General features: G+C 42.3%; 1 protein-coding gene across 3 annotated transcripts in view; it reads right to left on the bottom strand.

Moving 5' to 3' along the window:
* IL17REL (interleukin 17 receptor E like) overlaps positions 1–22,605 on the bottom strand; it is a 199,767-nt gene that overhangs the window by 5,198 nt on the left and 171,964 nt on the right. For 2 of the 3 annotated variants that reach the window (XM_040412125.1, XM_040412106.1), the window contains exons 6-9: positions 20,004–20,048; positions 19,541–19,680; positions 11,830–11,901; positions 7,531–7,585 (exon numbers count right to left, since the gene is read on the bottom strand). In XM_040412125.1, coding sequence (XP_040268059.1) covers positions 7,531–7,585; positions 11,830–11,901; positions 19,541–19,680; positions 20,004–20,048 — 312 coding nt within the window. Of the gene's footprint in view, positions 1–7,526; positions 7,586–11,829; positions 11,902–19,540; positions 19,681–20,003; positions 20,049–22,605 lie in introns of all 3 variants that reach the window. The other variant, XM_040412116.1, reaches the window with a different exon arrangement.

Raw genomic sequence — 22,605 nt, 5'->3', positions numbered from 1 at the left:
AAGCTCTTGGCCCATCACCCAACAGGTGACAACCCCATGTCTGTGGTGAAATCTGTATCGCGTCTTGTGCAGTTCAGTCACTGTACTAATTACTGTACTGGACAGATTTACTATTACTGACATACCTGTTCCCATGCACACCATTCATTCTCATTCAAATCTTTAGGTGAAGGTCAGATAAGATAGCAATTAGTTGAAAGAGTGTATTAGCCAACAGATATTTAATGTGTATAAAAATCTTTCCTTCTGCCCATGGAAATCTCACAGCACATAGAGAAAACATGGTGGTCACCAGTCTATTTTATTTCCTAACTAAGAAGTTAGTGCTCTGAACTGTCAAGTGATTTATTTTGGACTTCTTAAAGCTTTAGGACAACTACAGTGAAACCTCTCTTAAAGACTTCCTTTTGAAGAGATCACCCCATTAAATAGAGTGACTTGTCAGTTCCACATTGTGCATATCTGTCTTTGAGAGTAACATCCCTCTGGTAGACCATTTTTCTCAGCTGTAAGAACCTTTGAGAGAAATATTTCAAGTTGAAGGGGAAAACAGATGAACTGTCTGCCTGGTTGTGCTTTTATCAGCAATTCAAGCTATATAATATTTATAAAGCTACATCACTAGTTGTAAGGACAGTTTATTAAACAGCAAAGTTTATTTGAAAGAAGTTATGATCAAATACAAATGATTAAGCAAAATTAGAAAAAAAGAGTTCTATATGCTGGACTGCTTGAATTTTTTAAGACTTTGTTTTACATATTTGCAATGGATTCTGTGCATAATGGAAGCCACAAATGTTCTGCTGGATATGTCGTATCCCAATGGTGCTCGACACAGCCAACTGACTCATGGAGGGGCCTTCTGGTTTTAGTCATTTTGACAGCAGGAGTAGTGCTAGAGGCTGTACTATCTTTGCTGTCAAATCAAGTGAAACTGCAAATTGAGATGCTGAACAACTGAGAGCAAATAAACATAAAACGGCCGCATAATACCGCTGGGAATTATAATGGGCTTTGTCAGGTTCTTCCAAGGTGTCTGTGGTTTTGCCCAAAAAATAGCACTGTGGTATATTTTTCTCTTCAAATGTGACATGGTCTGCAAATGAAGATTCAAGCGAAGTCTCCAACCCAGATGTGAACCCTGCATATTACTTAGTTGATAGGTGTGTCAAGAATGTAAAATATGTATAATAATAATGTAATAATGTAAAATAGTAGTTCAGGTCCCACAACGTTAAAGGGAACCTGTCCTGTTGAACAAGGTGTTTGAGCTGCAGACAGCATGTTATAGAGCAGGAGGAGCAGAGCAGATTGATATATACGTAGCTTTGTGGGAAAGGATTCAGTATAACTTGTATTTCATTCATTTAAATTCCTGCTCATTCCGGACTTTGAAGTCAAGCAGCCGACCCTATCAGTGACTGACAGCAATCTGTCTATGCACAGTCATACAGGGAAGGCTGTCAGTCACTGATAGGACCACTTCTTGTATTCAAGCCCAGAATGAGCAGGCATTTAAATGAACATTTACTGAATCCTTTCCCAAAAACTATATAATCAATCTGCTCAGATCCTCCTGCTCTGTAACATTCTTCCTGCAGCTCAAATACTATGTTCCATGTGACAGGTGCCCTTTAAAAAACTCTAAAAACTTTATTCCATCGTATAAAATTTTTTAATTGCGAATCGTATGATCTGCCATTGGAATTTTTAATGCAATGGAATACAGTTTGATACATTTTAGGGGTCCATTCACACGTCCGCAATTTCGTTCCGCATTTTGTGGAACGGAATTGCGAACCTATTCATTTCTATGGGGCAGCACGGTGTGCTGCCCGGATCCGGAATTGCGGATCCGCACTTCCGGGTCCGCAATTCCGATCCCGAAAAAGATAGAACATGTCCTATTCTTGTCCGCAATTGCGGACAAGATTAGGCATTTTCTATTAAGTTTCGGCGATGTGCGGTCCGCAAAATGCGGAACGAACATCGCCGATGCCCGTGTTTTGCGGATCCGCAGATCCGCAAAACACACACGGACGTGTGAATGGACCCTAATGCTCAGGGTGCTTGGAGCCAGGCCAAAGCACTGGAATTGAATCACCCTTACAGCTAGCTGTTGAAATGTAAAATATGCATATTTGACTTGATCTAGAATCAATACATTCCAATCCACATCTGGTATAATGAAATCTAAAACAAGCCAATATTCCATTGCTCACTAAATACCACTTGATATTTTATGGGTGACTGAAATGCTCTCCAAAATATCTACTCTGGAATGGATGACACTTAATTGCTTATTTTGTTTGTTATAGTTTATTAGGGTCACATGAAAACTGTAGCTTCAGATGTTAATTATACATAGTTTCTATTTTAGCAGATACTACAAACAGATCTTTGAACACCCTCCAATGCATGCCTGAAAGTAAATTCTGCATCCCAAGTAGAACAGTATTGTTACACAACAGTTGCTTGTTGGCATTTGCTTTAACCCCTTCAGGACCCTGCCATTTTTCACCTTAAGGACCAGGCAATTTTTTGCATATCTGACATGTGCAACTTTATGTGGTGATAACTTTAAAACGCTTATTCAAGCAATTCTGAGATTGTTTTCTTGTCACATATTGTACTTTATGACAGTGGTAAATTTGAGTCAAAATATTTCATTTTTATTTGTAAAAAAATACCAAATTTATCAAAAATTTTGAAGAAAATCGCAATTTAAAAAATTTCTATATCTCTGCTTATAAAACAGATAGTGATACCTCCTAAAATAGTTATTACTTTACATGTCCCATATGTGTACTTCATGTTTGGATCATTTTGTAAATGACATTTTTTATTTTTTTTGGGACATTAGAAGGCTTAGAAGTTTAGAAGCAAATCTTAACATTTTTAGGCCTCTTTCACACTACAGTATGTCAATTTCAGTGTTTTGCGGTCAGTTTTTCACGGATCCATTGTTCCGTTTTTTTGCTTCCGTTGTGTTTCCGTTTCCGTTCAGATGTTCCGTTCCGTTTTTCCGTATGGAATATACAGTATACAGTAATTACATAGAAAAAATTGGGCTGGGCATAACATTTTCAATAGATGGTTCAGAAAAAACAGAACAGAAACGGAAGACCCATTGACTTGAATGGAGCCACGGACCGTGATTTGCGGGCAATAATAGGACATGTTCTATCTTTCAACGGAATGGAAAAACGGAAATACGGAAACGGAATGCATACGGAACACATTCCAGTTTTTTTGCAGAACCATTGAAATTAATGGTTCCGTATACGGACCGTATACGGAACGCAAAAAACGGACGGCAAAACGAAAAAAAAAAACGGTAGTGTGAAAGAGGCCTTAAAGGGCTTCTGTCAGCCCACTAAACCGTTTTTTTTTTTTTGCTTAATAATAACCCCTACACTGCGATTTATCCATACATAAGTAAAATAATAATTTTGGTTCAGTAGAATTTGCTAAAACCCTATTTTTATAATATGTAAATTACCTTGCTACCAGCAAGTAGGGCGGCTACTTGCTGGTAGCAGCCGCATCCTCCGATGGTAATGACGCCCCCTCTGCTTGTTGATTGACAGGGCCAGCGAACGGGATCTTTCTCCGCTGGCCCTGCCTGTTTTCATTCAATATCTGGCGCCTGCGCCGCGGCCGTACCTATCTTCAATCGGCGCAGGCGCACTGAGAGGCGGCCACTCACTCGGCCGCTTCATCCTCAATGCGCCTGCACCAGGTGTAGATGTGACGTCATCGGCGCAGGTGCATTGAGGATGAAGCGGCCGAGTGAGTGGCCGCCTCTCAGTGCGCCTGCGCCGATTGAAGATAGGTACGGCCGCAGCGCAGGCGCCAGATATTGAATGAAAACAGGCAGGGCCAGCGGAGAAAGATCCCGTCCGCTGGCCCTGTCAATCAACAAGCAGAGGGTGCGTCATTACCATCGGAGGATGCGGCTGCTACCAGCAAGTAGCCGCCCTACTTGCTGGTAGCAAGGTAATTTACATATTATAAAAATAGGGTTTTAGCAAATTCTACTGAACCAAAATTATTATTTTACTTATGTATGGATAAATCGCAGTGTAGGGGTTATTATTAAGCAAAAAAAAAAAACGGTTTAGTGGGCTGACAGAAGCCCTTTAAGCAAATTTCCAAAACCCACTTTTTTAAGGACCAGTAAAGGTCTGAAGTCACTTTGTGGAGCTTACATAATAGAAACCACCCATAAATGGCTCCATTTTAGAAACTACACCCTCAAGGTATTCAAAACTGATTTTACAAACTTTGTTAACCCTTTAGGTGTTCCACAAGAATTAAAGGAAAATGAAGATGAAATTTCAGAATTTCACTTTTTTGGCAGATTTTCGATTTTAATCAATTTTTTCAGTAACAAAGCAAGGGTTAACAGCCAAACAAAACTCAATATTTATTACCCTGATTCTGTAGTTTACAGAAACACCCCATATGTGGTCATAAACTGCTGTACGGACACATGGCAGGGCGCAGAAGGAAAGGAACGCCATATGGTTTTTGGAGGACAGAATTCACTAGGATAATTTTAAGTTGTCATGTGACATTTGAAGACCCCCTGTTTCACCCCTAGAGTATAAATTCCCAAAAATTGACCCCATTTTGGAAACTATGAGATAAGGTGGCAGTTTTGTTGATACTATTTTAGGGTACATATGATTTTTGGTTTCTCTATATTACTTTTTGTGAGGCAATGTAACAAAAAATAGCTGTTTTGGCACAGTTTTTATTTTTTGTTTTTGCAATGTTCATCTGACAGGTTAGATTATGTGCTTTTTTTATAGAGCAGGTTGTTACGGACGCGACAATACCAAATATGACTACTTTTTCTGGTTGCTTGTTTCAGTTTTAGATAATAAAGCATTTTTTTTTTTTATGATTTTTTTAGTGTCTCCATATTCTTAAAGCCATAGATTTTCAATTTTTTTTACACCGTTTTTATTTTTGTTTTTTTACGGTGTTTACCTGAGGGGTTAAGGTCATGTGATATTTTTATACAGCAGGTTGTTACGGAAACGGCAATACCTAATGAGTCAACTTTTTTATTTATTTAAGTTTTACACAATAAATGCATTTTTGAAACAAAAAGCCATAGCTTTTTTATTTTTTGGGAGATTGTCTTAGGTAGGTGCTCATTTTTTGTGGGATGAGATGACGGTTTGACTGGTACTATTTTGGGAAGTGTATGACTTTTTGATCGCTTGGTATTGTACTTTTTGTGATGTAAGGTAACAAAAAATAGCTGTTTTGGCACCGTTTTTATTTTTTATTATTTACAATGTTCATCTGACAGGTTAGATCATGTAGTATTTTTATAGAGCAGGTTGTTATGGATGCGACAATACCAAATATGCCTCCTTTTTTTTTTTGTTTCAGTTTTACATAATAAAGCATTTTTAAATAAAAAATATTAGTGCCTCCATATTCTAAAAGCCATATTCTTTTTTTTTTTTTTGGGTGACTGTCTTATATAGGGGCTAATTTTTTTCGGTATGAGATGACGGTTTAATTGGTACTATTTTATGACTTTGCATATGATCACTTGGTGTGTCAAAATGGCTTTTTTGACACACTTTTTATTACATTTTCTTTTTAAGGTGTTCACCTGAGGGGTTAGGTCATGTGATATTTTAATAGACCTGGTTGTTACGGATACGGCGACACCTAATATGTCTACTTACATTTTTTTTTTTTACTTTTAACACAATAGTGTCTCCATATTCTCAGAGCCATATTTTTTTTATTTTTTGCCCGATTGTTTTATGTAGGGGCTAATTTTTTGCAGTATGAGGTGACTGTTTGATTGGTACTATTTTGGGGAGCTTATGACTTTTTGATCACTTGGTGTTGCACATTTTGTAATGTAAAGTGACAAAAAAATTGCTGTTTTTTTCTACGACGTTAAGGTGAGGAGGTGGATCATGTGATATTTTTATAGAGCCGGTCATTACAGACGTGGCAATACCCAATATGTCTGTTTTTCATTTTTATTTTTATTTTTTCACAATTTTATGTGTTTTATTTTGGGAAATTTTATTTATTTATTTTTTTACTTGAAAATAAAAAATTTATTATGAAAAACATTTTTTTTAACTTTTTTTTTACTTTGATTTTTGTCCCACTCTGGGACTTCAACTTCTGGGGTCTGATCCCCTCTGCAATGCATTATAATACATATATTGTAATGCATTGGCTGTCAGCTTTTATGCTGACAGCCTGCTTGTGAGACCCAGCCTAAGGAAGGCATCGGGCTTGCCTTCTCTGCCATCAGGTCCCCGCCACTGCAGTGCAGGGAACCCGATGGAGATGGGGAGGGCACTTGTACCCTCCGCAAACCCTCTGCATGCCGTGGTCAGCTTTGACCGCGGTATAAAAAAGGGTTAATACGCCGGAATCTGTGTCTTCACCAATGCCGGCGTATGCAGCAGGGACCCGGCTGTCAGTGACTGCCGGGTCCGTGCCGCTGATCGGGTGGGTGCAGCTCCTGCCCCTGCCCGATAAGCCCGCCGTACATGTATGTCCCTGGTCCTTAAGTCACATCCAGCTGTGACGTACATGTATGGAAAGGGTCCTTAAGGGGTTAAAAGGATTGTCTGGGAACATAGGGGGTCATTTATTATTAGATGTACGCCTATATCTGTCGCAGATTCAGTTACAAAAATAATTTGCGGCCAAATCTGCAACTTTTACCCGCTCACGCCAGGTCTAAAAAAAGGGGCATGGCGTAGGTGGGGAAGAGGGCTCCAGTTGGGCCTTCTCATTTATCATTTTCTACTCCTGTTTAAGGCATAAAAATGATCTAAATCTACGCCAGCAAAGGAGCTGGCGTAGATTTAGGTCAGCTGTGGATGTGCAGGCAGGCACCTCTACATAACTTAGGCGCATCATGTGCCAGCACAAGGGATATTAAGACTGGCGTCTAAAATTCCGGTCTTAATAACTGACCCCAATCATTTCTAACAGGTGGCAGTAGCCTGCCTCCCCCAATGAAAAGATCTTACTTACCTGCTCCCCACTTCTCCGGTTCTCCATGCTGGCTCCCAAGTCTCCATCTTCCAGTCTGGGGTTTGTTTTCTTACTCTCTGGCATGGCCATGGTCACCTGATCCTCTTCAGCTAACCACTGGCTTCACAGGTGATGTGTCCACAAGAGACACGTCACCGCTAAAGCCATCGGTTGGCTGAAGAGGACCAGGTGACCATGCCCATGTCACGGGGGAAGGAAATCCAAACTGGGGAGTTGTTTGGATGGACCGGAACAGCGGGGATCAGGTATGAATCTTCTGTTTATAGAAGCAGGCTGCACCACTTTTAAAAATTCATTACTTCCGGATATCCCCTTTAGGCCATGACAGTCACTGATCATGTCTACTCTATACTGATATATCACAGTCTGATATATGACAAACACACTCTGCATAGCAAACATTTTCAAGCATTACATGGACTCAAGTACTAAATTTGTCAATTAACAAATTTTTCAGTTGTTCATACTTGCCATCTTCAAATGGACAAAGCCTTGTTCTTCTTGCATCAGGAAATATTGGCCACCCCTTGGAGAATAAAATAAATTCCATTATTAAAACAACTTTATACAGAAACACAAAACTAGAATATGAATCATGCGGGAAATCAAGTAGCTTTGAGGGAAATAAATTGATTAATAAAGAACAATCAACCACATTTATTATATCCTCTATATAGTATGTTTGTAGTAACCCAGTGAATCTTTGCAAATGGTTAATTTAATGATAAAGACTTAACCTTATGCAAAAAAAAATTGATTTTTAAAGTATTTGTTTCAATGGTGCTTTACTTGTGCCATTGTACCGTGCGAGCAGGCATCAACTTCTTGTGGGTTTGAATTTCGTTGTTTTCAGTGGTGGTTCATGTTTCTGCCTGGGCTTCAGTTACTTGTGGGTATGAATTATTGCTTGTATCTCTCCTCAATTCTGTACTATGTAAGTTAATGTCCCTTGGCTTTGTGAAGGCATCTGTTTAACTAATGAGTTTGTTACGTCTGCCATATATGTCTTAGTTGTGTGTCCTGCCCCCAAATCTGCAAACTTAGATTCTGCTTAAATTCTGTTGAATCTTTGCATGCTCTGTCTGTTTCTGGATTTTGTGTAGACTGTTCCTTGATGCTGTTGATTTGTTTTCAGCTGTCTGACTTTATCTGTTATCTAGTTCTGTTTGCAATGTTCTTGAGTCTTTTCCATGTGTGGTCTGCTCTGTTTGCAAGTGTACTGTATTTACAAGTTCCGATTGTTGTCTTGCCAAGTTTCCTTATCTCGACCTGATATATCTGGACTGAGTCTTAGGCCTCTTTCACACGGGCGAGATTTCCGCGCAGGTGCAATACGTGAGGTGAACGCATTGCACCCGCAATGAATCCGGACCGATTCATTTCTATGAGGCTGTGCACATGAGCGGTGATTTTCACGCATCACTTGTGCGTTGCAAGAAATTTGCAGCATGCTCTATTTTGTGCGTTTTTCACGTAACGCAGGCCCCATAGAAGTGAATGGGACTGCGTGAAAATCGCAAGCATCCGCAAGCAAGTGTGGATGCGGTGCGATTTTCACGCATGGTTGCTAGGAGATGATCGGGAAGGGGACCCAGTCATTATTATTTTCCCTTATAACATGGTTATAAGGGAAAATAATAGCATTCCTAATACAGAATGCTTAGTAAAATAGGGCTGGAGGGGTTAAAAAAAAAAATAAAAAAAAAAATTTAAATCACCTTAATCCACTTGTTCACGCAGCCCAGCTTCTCTTCTTTCTTCTTCTTTGCTATACAGGAGGAAAATGACCTGTGGTGACGTCACTGCGCTCATCACATGGTCCGTCACATGTGATGAGCGCAGTGATGTCATCAAAGGTCCTTTACCCAGGTCCTGAAGAAGGAAGAAAGAAGAGAAGCCGGGCTGCGCGAACAAGTGGATTAAGGTGAATTTAATTATTTTTTAAAAAATTTTAACCCCTCCAGCCCTATTTTACTAAACATTCTGTATTAAGAATGCTATTATTTTACCTTATAACCATGTTATAGGGGAAAATAATACAATCTACACAACACCTAACCCAAACCTGAACTTCTGTGAAGAAGTTCGGGTTTGGGTACCAAACATGCAGATTTTTCTCATGTGTGTACAAAATGCATTAAAATGTTTTGCACTCGCGCGGAAAAATCGCGCATTTTCCCGCGACGCACCCGCATCTTATCCGGCCCAAATCCATGAAGCCCGTGTGAAAGAGGCCTTAGAGTTCTGTGCCTTAACTGTCTTGCTACGTTTCTGCAAATGTGTCTGCTATGTATGAACTGTGGCCTGAAGTATGTTCTGTGGATTTTGCATGTTCTTTGCCTGTTTGTCCTAAGTCTGGTTCTGTCTGTGTTTTGCCTTGGATTCACTTGTGTCTTGCTAGTTCTTTGTCTAGTTCCGTCTGTGATCTTGCTTATGATTCTGGTGCTTTGCACTGGTGATTCTGATCTGTTAGCGACTTGGTGGCACCCCTGCAGCGAAGTCCAGATCCCTGTATAGGGGTTAAAAGCTGAAAACCAGGGGACCACCAGGATAACGCCCTCAGGTCTAGCCCAATGTCAAACCAGTTAGTTGATACAATAGTTCCACAATCATTGTTTTGTAACAGTACTCTTTTCTGTGCACTATGTGTATCCCTAATGGCTATGTATGGGCAACAAATAGTTCACACTGGCAGTCAAAGCTAGGTTGCCAGGGGAAAGGCTATACCTGCCCCCTGTGTCTTGCAGAGTAGAGGTAGTGTCTAGTCATATGAACTAGAGGCAACAAGTGCACATGTAAGCTCCTGAGAAGTAGGTCTGGAGAGAAGCCTAGCCCAGGAAATGTTCATCCCTGGGGCTGAAACCTGCCAGAGATTTCAACTGAAAGACTATGCCTGAGAGAAAGAGAACAGACATTTTCAGGTGGTTGAGAACCAACAAGGCCATGCTGGGAAGACAGTAAGTTACCACACGTTTATGGCAATAAGACCTTACTTCTTTAAGATGGACTGGCCATCCGTATCTATGATATACCTCTGAACTGTGCCTATAGATGCTAAATGTACTCTGATTCCTATCATCTATTCAGTAAAGAGAGGCTTATTGTAACCAAATAGGCTACATAATCTTTCTGCTGGTCCTATATCTGCCCTCCTGCCTTGCACCCTGCCAAACGTTCACTATCAAGGGCACCCAACTACCAACAGACAAGAGAACTCAAAAGGCCCAAGTTCTGCTCCAAGGGAAAGAAAAGGTGCTCCTTCCATTCCCTGCACACGCAGCCCAGGGAGAGATGGATTAGACACTGCGAGGACTACAATCACCCTCATTGTCACTGACACCACTCCAACTCCTCAATCCACTATGTCTCTCCCTGTGGACCGGTTCGCTGTACATTTGCATCTCCAAGTATAATAAATATCCACAATGACAAAACAGGATGTGGTTACATGTGGTAAAGTAGGACTTATTGGCACTGTGCAATAACAAAGCTTGGGTAAACAGTGAAAATTGAGAATTTTACATATTATGTAAGAAACCATCCATATCCATGAATACTGTACGAAAGAGTGAGGAAATAAAGCAAACTAATAAAATCCTAAACAAAAAGGGGCAATGGGGGGAATGTTCGAAGTCAGTTTGGCTTGAGTCAGCCTTGGCATAATTTATCAATTTATCAAATGTCGCATGCTGTTTGCTAAATTTTGCTCATCTTTAATGGGCTTCTGTCACCCCCAAAACACATTTTTTATTTTTGGGCTTGTTAAAATCCTTATTGAACGACTATTCCCTATATAGGGCTCTTACCTTGTTCTGTGGCTTTGTTTCCTTAAAAATCGATCTTTTAAAATATGCGAATGACTTCACTACCAGCAAGTAGGGCGTCTACTTGCTGGTAGCCGCCGCAAAAAACCGCCCCCTCCTCCTGTTGATTGACAGGGCCAGCGAGCGCTCTCCTCCTCCGGCTGGCCCTGTCAGCATTTCAAATCCCGCGCCTGTCTTCATTCGGCGCAGGCGCAGGCGCTCTGAGAGAAGGAGGCTTGCCTCCTCAGCACTCCCTCAGTGCACCTGCGCCGATGACATCACCGAAAGAGAAGACGTCATTGGCGCAGGCACACTGAGGGAGTGCTGAGGAGGTGAGCCTCCTTCTCTCAGAGCGCCTGCGCCGAATGAAGACAGGCGCGGGATTTGAAATGCTGCCAGGACCAGCCGGAGGAGGAGAGCGCTCGCTGGCCCTGTCAATCAACAGGAGGAGGGGGCTGTTTTTTGCGGCGGCTACCAGCAAGTAGACGCCCTACTTGCTGGTAGTGAAGTCATTTGCATATTTTAAAAGATCGATTTTTAAGGAAACAAAGCCACAGACAAAGGTAAGAGCCCCATATAGGGAATAGTCGTTCAATAAGGATTTTAACAAGCCCAAAAAAAAATAATGTGCCTAGAAATGCTACTTCCAGTTTTTTTTATGCCTTTCTCCTTAACTAGAGTGAGCTTGTGACTTTTTAAAAACATCTCAGTGATAAATCTGTAAGACTAAATAATATAGCTAATCATGCCAACTTTCCCACCCTAAACAGGAGTGACTGTAAAAAGTTACAAAATTTTGCATAACTATAGCCAAATAATCTCAAAGCCCTATTTTGCCACTTTTTGAAGACAGAATTCTGAAGTACAAGCCGTGATAAATTCCCCCCAAAGTTTATAGTGACAAATGAAATACAGCACACGTTTTACTGAAAATTCAGTTACAGGGTATATTGAAAAAAATAATTACCTCAATGCACAAACAAGGTAAAATTTCTGAATATGCCAACGTGACAGACTTTGTGGAGTTGTCCTTTTTTATCTGTAAAGACAGATTGCAAAATGAGCATAACAGGGACATAAAATGAACAATTGTGGCGAACATCACTGGCTGAAAACAAAAATAAACATGAGAGCTATACTTCCTGAATACAGCATGTACCTTCAAGTGTATATAGTGATAATAATCAGTTAAAAGGGTTGTCCACTTTGGACAACCCCTTTATATTAAAGTTTTTCAAGTGTTCAAATTCTCATTTGTCGTTGATGTCATTATTTTTATTAAAATCATTTTGTTGACAACACTTCACTTTGTACGAACATTCGATTCCGATAGTTGGTCATTTTTTATCCCAATACTTGGAGGCCAGGTGTTAAAAAACAGTTCTGTTTTTTTCTATTTTTGTTTTCTTTAGGCCTCTTTCACACGAGTTTTCCACGCGGGTGTGATGCGTGAAGTGATCGCATAGCACCCACACTGTAGTGTAGTTTTGTGTTAGATATACTGACCTGGTCTGTAAGAGGTGGATACTGCATATGTGTGATTTTTTTTTTTAACTTGACTTTTTTATGATGAAATAAAGGATGTACAGTATTTATATTGTATGTATAGATTTATGTTTTTGGCAATTTGTACACTTACTCCACACAGTAGTTCTTATTTAGGTGTTTAGTTGTATAATATGGGTTCCTAATAGCTAAGTATACAATTAGTGTTGAGCTAATCGAAGCATCCGAAGTAGAATTCGATCCGAAGTTAAGGAAAAATTTGCTTTGAAACGAATCTGAAATTTTCTTCATGGTAACGAATCAATTTTTTCCTAAAAGTAAAAAAGTAAGAAGACTGGGAACAAGAGATCACCCATAATGCAGTGCAGCCAGCCAATCACCAACTAGCCAGTCCCTATGATGTCACAGCCCTATAAAAACCCTAATTGCACGGTCTCAGCCATTTTAAAGTGAACTGAGCATAGGGAAAGACATGACAAGTGATAGGGACAGTGTCCATTCATTTCAATGGGTCTGCAAAAAAAAAAGCAATGTACTCCGTATGCATTTCGTTTCCGTATTTCCGTTTTTCCGTTCCATTCAAAGATAAAACATGTCCTATTATTGTCCGCAAATCACATTCCTTGGCTCCATCATAGTCAATGGGGCTGTAGAAAAACGGAACGGATACGGAATGCATACGGAATCCGTATGTATTTTCCGTATCAGTTCCGTTTTTGCGGAACCATCTATTGAAAATGTTATGCCCAGACCAATTTTTTGATGTACTTACTGTTTAAGCATTATTGTATGCTTCCGTTTCCGATCCGCAAAAAAACGGATCACAAATGAAAACCAAAAGGAAAAACATAACGGCAAAACGGAACGGAAGCGGAAACACTTCTGAAACAAAAAACGGACAAATGGATCAGTGAAAAATGCACTGCAAAATACTGAAAAAGCCATACAGTCGTGTGCAAGAGGCCTGAACGCAATCGCAGACAAAACTAACTGAACTTGCTTGCAAAATGGTGCGAGTTTCACTGAACGCATCCTGAACGCTTCTGGACCTAATCCGTCACGCTCATGTGAAAGAGGCCTTACAGTGTTCATAGAGCAAGACAAAGCATTAGTTTTATAGTAAAGTTTTCATAATAAGAATAGTTATGGATGTGACAACACCAAATATGTAATAGGTGCTTTTACTGTTTTTTTTTTTCTAAACAATAAAATAAAAAAAATTATGTTTTTTTTTTCATTTATATCTTTACACGTTGTATATATTTTTTTTTGTTTTAGGTATTCCGTAATAGTGATGGACGAACATAGGCCGGGATGAAATGTTCGCGAACCACACGTTCGCGCCAGGCCCCATTCCCTTTAATGGTCATATTTACAGCCAGCAAACACTTACTAGGAGTACACAAATAGTCCCACAACATGGACAGTGATATACCAGAGGGGGATCATTGGCAAAAATTCCCACAAAAAATGGGCCATTTTTATGCGTCTTAAAGGGAAACTCTCAAAAATGTGCCCTGCTGGAGCCTAGAAAAAAAAAATGTCCTATCGGTTTGATGTATACAAATGTGCAGCACTCCACGTTTTTGTATCCTGCAGAGTCCATAAAAAAAAATGCATATGTTAACGTAAATTTTTTTTCTACCATGGAACTGTATAGTGAACGGACTCCACTGTACGGCATCAGTCTGAAGCATCTGTTAACGCATACATTTTTGGTATGCATTAAATGGATGGCAAAAATAGGATGTGAACCCAGCCCTAGTGTCAGAATAAGCACCAGTACACAGCGGAGCAGCGTGGCGGAGAGGGGAGGCCGCCATGTACTGACAGAGCGCTACCTGGTCCTGGTGGTCAGGGATGAGGACTGTGTTTCCCAAGGATCATTTTCTACTGGGAAATACAGGGCAAAGTCTAATACACTAGAATCTATATAATATAAATATATTAGCCCTACCCCGAATAATAATACAATTAGGTGGTCATTTATTATATAGAAATATGTCTATGTTAGGCGTATTTCTGACACAGATTGTGGCGCAAAGGTCCTTAGCAACGCAATCTGCATATTTTTCCCGCTTATGCCAGGTCTAAAAAAGGATGGTGTGGGCAGTAAAAGGGATACAGTTATGGCAATCCAGTTATTGGATACCACCACCATACATTGACCGGATAACACCTCTGTACAGTGACCGGATAACACCGCCATACCGTAACCGGATTAAAAGGTATAAGAGGGCACAGTACAGGGAATGACTAGGAGCACTGGACAGGGTGTGGTAAGAGGGCACAATGCAGGGTATAAGGGGGCAAAGTACAGGGTTTGGAACTTTGGATTCTGTGGCTGGAAGTACATTAGGCGGTCACAGAATAAATATGTAACTGTCGGCCAGTACAGGCCACAAAAATTAGGCAATAGGCATTCACCTGACAGCAAAGAACTTTGGATTCTGTGGCTGGAGGTACATTAGGCGGTCACAGGATAAATATGCAACTGTCGGCCAGAATAGGCCCCAAAGATTAGGCAATAGGCATTCACCTGACAGCAAGGAATTTTGGATTCTGTGGCTGGAGGTACATTAGGCGGTCACAGGATAAATATGTAACTGTTGGCCAGTACAGGCCCCAAAAATTAGGCATTCATCTGACATAAAAGGCCTTTTATGCCGCTGTATATACGTAAGGCAAGGACCATTCTTTGTTCTGGGTGGTGGTGGATATGTGCTGGCATGAAGAAATTCAATTACACGTGGTCATTACATGTGTTGAATTCCTCTGAGATCCATGCCTCATTCATTTTAAAAAATGTGAGGTAGTCCACACTGTCGTGAGCTAGGCGAGTGCGCTTATCGGTCACGATCCCCCCTGCTGCGCTGAACGTCCTTTCGGACAGGACACTCCACGAGGGGCAAGCCAAGAGTTCCATGGCAAATATTGTGCCAGCTCTGGCCACAGGTCAAGCCTGCACACCCAGTAGTCAAAAGGTTCCTCACTTTTCAGAGCATCTACATCAGCCGTTAACCCAATGTAGTCGGACACTTGTCGGACTAAGCGTTCCCTGAGGCTGGATCCAGAGGGCAGCTGTCGATGGGTTTGCTGCAAGAATGATATCATGTCCGAAGTGACCAACACATCTTCAAAACGCCCTCTTTTTGCAGGCGCGGTAGGATTGGTACCCACACCTGTTTCGCTGTGGGTGGAAATTATTGCCCGCAACAGCAGAATGCAGCATCTCTCGCGGCAAGGCCTGGAAATGCTGTATTCTGACAGCCCTCTGTGATGCTGGTAACATGTCCACCATTTTGTGTTTGTACCGAGGGTCTAAGTACGTTGCCACCCAGTAAAGGACCTTGACTTTTATGCTTTTTATACGGGGGTACCTCTTAAAACACTGGAGCATGAAGGCCCCCATTTGCACTAAATTAGAAGAGGTAGAGCGCCTCGCTCCTGCTCATCGCCCAGGAGAATTTTGTCCTCGGTCTCCTCCACCAGCCACGGACAACACCAGGGATCCCCAAAAAGATTAAAGCCTGCTCTTCTTGCTCTTCCTCCTCCTCCCCCCAGCCACTATCCTCCTCTGACTCCATTAGAGACTCCTGCTGACTTGTCTCAGATGGAGTAGCCCCCCTTGGGAATTCATTCAGCATTGCGACTTCCTCATCTTTCAGCTCCTGCTCCTCGACGAATTGATCAATGACACGATCCAATGCACGCTCCAGAAAGAAGGCGTAATGTACGATGTGACTGATGGCGCCCTGGCTGCGACTGACCAGTTTGGTGATCTCATCAAATGGCCGCAGAAGTCTGCATGCATCGCGCATGAGCAGCCACTGGCGCTGTGAAAAGAAACCAAGCTCCCCAGAACCTGTCCTGCCGCAGAGTTCATTCAGGTAGTCGTTAACAGCACATTGCTGCTGGAGCAGCCTATCAAGCATATACAAGGTGGAGTTCCAGTGCGTCAGGCAGTCACAAATCAGACGTTGACGGGCGTGGTGTCGCCGCTGAACGTCAGCAAGGTGAGCCATGGCCGTGTAAGATCTTCTAAAATGGCCAGAGATTTTCCTGGCCTGCCGCAAGACATCCTGTACCCCGGGGTATTTGGCAACGAATCGCTGCACAACTAAGTTCAGGATGTGTGCCATGCACGGCATGTGTGTCATTTTGCCCTGTTTCAGCGCTCTCAGCAGATTGGCACCATTGTCGTTGTTAGCCACTGATCGGCCTATGACCGCAGAGCTGAAAGCAGTGCAGGACTGGTGTGGCTCTTGGCTTCCAGGCACAACAGCCGCAGCACAGCATGGCAACATCTCACCTGGCACGTCGAATAGGTTCTGGGGAGCTGGGGGGTGTAGCGGAAGAGGCGGTAGCAGTGCAAAAGGAGGAGTCAGCCGAGGAGGAGACAAAGGATGGAGTAGGAGGAGGAGAAGAAGAGGCAGGCCTGCATGCAATCCGTGGCGGTAACACCAAATCCACACGGGTGCCATGGGTTACATGCTTGATGGCCGTCAGAAGGTTCACCCAGTGGGCAGTAAAAGTTATGTACCTTCCCTGCCCGTGTTTGCTAGACCACGTTTCTGTCAGATGTATCTTGGCACCGACACTGTGTGCTAGAGATATATTAACTTGCTGATGAACGTGGCCATATAGTTCAGGGATGCCCTTCTGGGAGAAATATTTCCTTCCATTGACCTTCCATTGCGGTGTGCCAATGGCCACAAATTTTCTAAAGGCCTCCGAGTCTACCAATTTATATGGCAGTAGTTGGCGGGCTAGCAGTTCCGGCAAGGAAGCGGTGAGCCGTTGGGCAAGAGGATTATCCGGCGTCATCATTTTTTTTTTACACATAAACATTTGGGCCAAGAAAGCCTGCTTTGTGCCAGTTGAACACGACGACGGCATGGTGGCAGGTGGAGTGGAGGACAAATGGGAGGAGAGAGGATAAGGAGAAGGAGAAGAAGCAGGACGTGGAGCGCCAGGAGGGTGGCTTTGTGGGTTCTGAAGGTGTTGCTCCCACTGGGCTCGGTGATGGTCTCTAGGTGAGTGTTGGGCTTACCGCGTCTTATGCGTTGACAGCACAGGCTGCAGATGGCAACACTATTGTCAGCAGCTGACACGTTAAAAAAAGCCCACACTGCGGAGCCATGTGCCGGTGTCCTGGGAGCGCCAGATGTGACCGTGCATGGTGGATGACTCACTCCAGATACATTTGCAGTCTGCTTTTTGCCTCCTGTTCACTGCGAGTTCTGCCTGCTTCTCCTCCTTCTCCTCCCTATCTGCTGCTCCATCTCACCCTCTGAACTCCCCTCCTCTTCCTCTCTTGTGGGCCCCCAAGTGATGTCCATCGACACGTCATCATCATCACCTTCACCACCATTGACATTAGAGATCTCGGAGTAGTCAGCAACATCGGTGACCACCCTCCTTGGGCTGATCTGGGTACTGTCGTCAGACGCTGGGTGGCGGCCGTTGCTACCTCCTCTTCCTCATCCAATGCCAAGAATGGGAAGGGATGGGAAAATAATTCCTGCACACAGCAGAGAGTGAGGAGGGTGCAGATACAGAGGATGAGGAGGGTGCAGAAGCAGAAGGCTGAGTGAGCCACTCAACCAACTCTAGTGCGTCCTTTGACGTAATCACACACACCTTCTCCAAATTCACACTTAGGCTCCGGCCTGGTGCACCTGCCCAAGCCCTACCACCCTTGCGGAACGGCCTGCCTCTTCCTCTGCCTGTCATTTTCAAAATGACCCTGTGCCAAAGTCTCTAGAAAAGAGCAGTATTTGTGGAAGCTGATATATGGCAGGCCTCCCCTTAATCAGTTGTTAGTTGAAGCTAGTATATCACCCTCAAGCAATAATTTTGTGGACGCAGGTATATGGAAAACCTCTATCACTATTTTGTGGAAGCTGATATATGGCAGGCCTCAATCAGTTGTTAGTTGAAGCAGGTATATCAAAACCCGCAATCTGTATTTTGTGGACGCAGGTATATGGAAAACCTCTATCACTATTTTGTGGAAGCTGATATATGGCAGGTCTCAATCAGTATTTTCTGGAAGCATACAAATGCACTATAATATGCTTTCTATGTTAGAAAGTATATTATAAGTATATCACACCCCTCTGTATATCACACCTATCGATAGCACAACGTTACCAGTCTTTAAAAGGACTTTTGTGGCTCTATTAGCTAGCGTTTGGTGTCCCTAAGTTCCTAACAGTCTGTCCCTGCTCCAAAATGCAACCTCTCCCTGCACTGGAAAATTACATAATGTAAAATGGCTGCCAGATCGGGTTCTGTTATAGGTTGGGGGGGTGTGCATGTGCTGAAACATCTCAATTGGCTGTCCTGTTCCACCTGATGGATGTGTCATGGGTCAAAGTTCGGCGCAATGCAAAAGAATATGGCGCGCGTACATCGCCATATGTTCGCATGTTCGGCAAATCGGGAATGCGCGAACCGACTGCCGGGCGAACCGCAAGGCCATCACTATTCCGTAATCACCCTGCTGACATGATGAGGGGTGAGGGGAACACAGGTGTTGCACCAGAGTGTTGCTTACTGCTGATGGCATGGGCAAAGAATTTTGTATTTAAAGTTTTTTTTTATGTGGACATTGATAGTATATTTTGTGGATATGCCATAAATGTCCAAAAGGTGGTACCCACAGCTGTCTATAAAACGGGGCCCTATCTTGTGGATGCAGTGAATGGAGAGTGGCCGCACAGCATGGATCTCTCCATTCACTTATCAAAGAATTAGGAAAATAGAGATGCATACTCCCAACAGATAGAGATGCCCATGTGCAACCAACTTTCCAATTATGGCAGTACGAGATGGGGTACTGTACTTGAGATAGGTATAAATTACAGAGGAGGGGTCCGCTCCATTTTGGTTATCTTTTGTGCATTATGCCTGTCCTGCATCTTTCTATACAGAACAGCATTGCGGGCCATAGGATGAGTGGATGAGAGATCTACAGCAGCTCACAACAGCTATATGCTCTACAACCAACCCTGACCACAGCTACATACTACTATATACACTACAATAGCTCCATCCTGTTTATAGGTGTTTGATAGTAATATAAAAGTCAGTAACTGAAGCATTCAATAAAATGTCAAAAACCGCTTAACTGACTTCCAAAATAATTTACAAATGATAGTACTAACCCGGGCATGAGCTCCAGTGTCATGGCAGCTGATTTTTTTCAAGCAGAGACGTACACTGTAATCATAATCTTCCGGATTATTTGAAACCGAAACAATTATATTTTTCTTCTCTTCGTTGATCATGTAATCCAATTTCCCAGCTAAATAAGAAAACACGTTTCCATTACTTTCTTTCCACATATGTTGGAACAACTATACACAGTGCAGGTAAGAATGCATTTATGAAATGAATTCCAGCTGTTAAAATGATGTGCATGCATACAGGCATATATCAGGTGATCATACAGTAATTGGCTGCAGCGGCCATGTACAGTATAAGGGACATCATGGCTATAGCCAAGAACATGACGTCATAGGTGCAGCGGTGGGGAGAAGCAGAGTGGTGGCGCTGGAGAAATGGAGGTTTGAACTGGTAACTAGTTTTATTATTAACACCTTCCTTGCCGATTAGGTTTTTACTTACTTAGACAGGGCAGTATGTACTTCCCTACATCCTTATTGTGACAACCTGGAAGTAAAACATACAAATATTAGAGCACATACTTAATCCTAGAGTTTTATTTCCAATAAATGATACTAATCACAGTACATAATCACATTTACAGTTCTTCATATTAATAACCCAGACTACTTGGAGAATTATTTTGTGCTTGAAGTAGGATGTAACTAGTGAGAAGGGGGTTGTGGGAACATGTGCCCTGGGTAGAGATGATCGTGTTCGTACTGAACTTTGCGAGTTCGGGTGCCCGGACCCGAACCAGGACATTTTCACTGAAGTTCGGGTTCAGTGGTCGAGTGATATTATTATTATTATATTTCGTTATAACATGATTATATCTGAAAATAATAGCATTCTTAAGACAGAATGCAAAACAATATGGACATTTAGGGGTTAAAAAAAGAAACTCACCTCATCCACTTGATCACGCGATGATGTCACCGCTCTCTCCCACGTGGTGACGTCATCATGCAATTCGAAGGTCCTTTGGCAGGTCCTGTCCAGTGAAGATAGAAGAAGCTTCTGCAGCGCAATCAAGTGGATGAGGTGAGTTGTTTGTTTGTTTTTTTAACCCCTAAATGGCCATATGGTTTTGCATTCTGTCTTAAGAATGCTATTATTTTCCAATATTATAACAGAAAATAATAATGCGAAGTTCGGGTCCCCATTGACTTCAATGGGGTTCGGGGTCAAGTTCAGATCAAGTTTGACCTGAAGTCCGGCTGAACTCGGCGAACCCGAACTTCCACGGGCTCGCTCATCCCTAGTCCTGGGTGCTAGGTGCCCAAAGCGGGTACATACAAGCCATTCTGCCTTGGACAGGGTATTTAGATACAAGGCTAGGCCAGCAAGTTATATCTTTGTGAAACGTGAAGGAAAGTCTAGTTAAAATGTTTTAAATTTCTTATGAAAGCAAATGAGACAAGATCAGTACAGAATTATCTGCTGTGATACTGAGTTATTCTTTGTTTCTTTTCCGTTTAATGGCAGTAATATCGCATTCACATCCTAAAAAATAGTGTCAGCAAATTTGACATACAGTGCAAGATAGTTTATGTCTAGTCGCATTCAAATGATATTCATAAATTTTTTTCAAAGATCTATCATTGGTGGTCGTGCTTGCACACTATGGGAAAAAGCGACGGCCTCTCTGGTAACTGGGACCATGGAAGCTCACAGACGAGTGCTTTTTCCTATAGTGTGCATGCACGACCACCGGTTCTGGATTACAGGATGGAAACGAGCAGTGTATAATGTGTGGTCCGTTTTTCCCAAAGACCTACTAATTTGATGGTCCATGGAATGATGGTCCATGCAGAAAAGCTGCCCATGTGAAGATATCCATTCAGTTGAATAGCTCACTGTTCAGTCCAGATGCCATCCATTCTAGACTGAAACAGGATCCAGACAGAAACATTGCTCATGTGAAATTAGCTTAATGTGTCTGTGACACTGAGCTAAAACTTGCTATATTATGTGTAGTTAACTTCTTTCCTCAATTAGTTTTTTGTCTAGGAGCCACTTGGTCAAAGCAGTCCCAAGCAGTTTTACACTTAAAGGGGTTGTGTACCTTTAAGGGGGCAGACCTGCCATACTTACCTGCTTCCAGGTGCTGGTTCCCTACCAGGCACCCCGCCCCATTGCTGGCCACAGTGGTGACTTACTCCCATTGCATCATGTGATCATTTGTCATGATGCATGGGGAGAAGGTCACTGCTGTGGCCATAGATTGGCTTCAGTGGCATCTAAACGTCCTGGGAACACAGCGGAGCAGCCATGGTTGATAAGAAAAGGAGCAGGGATCCAGAATCGGGAAGCAGGTAAGTATGTTTCTTATTGCAGGTCTGCCCAATAGGGACACCCCCTAAAGGTGCACAACCTCATTAAACCAGTTGTCCAGGATTAGAAAAAAACATGGCTACTTTCTTCCAGAAACAGTGCCACACCTGACCACCTGTGTGTGGCATTTCAGGTCAGCTACATTGAAGTAAATGCAATACCAGACACAATCTATGCACAGGCTTGGGACTGTTTCTGGAAGAGAGCAGTGACTTTTTCCAGCCAAGGACAGCCCTTTCAAGTATTTGCTTTTCTAGAAATAGAGGGGTTTTAGTATAGTCAGTGATACATTTATAATGAAAGTAAGTTGCAAATATTGACATTGGAGCTTGAATGTGAAGTTTTTCTACATGTTATTGGAATGGAAAACACCAGACGAATGGAACTATGAATGCGTTCATGTAGGTGTATGGGGAAGCCAGGAGGGCGTTGTGTATGGGAGCCTTGATTGTTACAATGAGAGGGGGTGAAAGGATTTACAGTAACAAGAACTATTTCTCAGACCAAGGTTGTTCATTTAATACTACACTGCGTGCAGAATTATTAGGCAAATGAGTATTTTGACCACATCATCCTCTTTATGCATGTTGTCTTACTCCAAGCTGTATAGGCTCGAAAGCCTACTACCAATTAAGCATATTAGGTGATGTGCATCTCTGTAATGAGAAGGGGTGTGGTCTAATGACATCAACACCCTATATCAGGTGTGCATAATTATTAGGCAACT

The sequence above is a fragment of the Bufo bufo genome, chromosome 1, assembly GCF_905171765.1.
Source record: "Bufo bufo chromosome 1, aBufBuf1.1, whole genome shotgun sequence".
In the NCBI taxonomy this organism is placed as follows: Eukaryota; Metazoa; Chordata; class Amphibia; order Anura; family Bufonidae; genus Bufo; species Bufo bufo.
The sequence above is the reverse complement of the archived record's forward strand: the minus strand, read 5'-3'. Positions and strand labels throughout refer to the sequence as shown.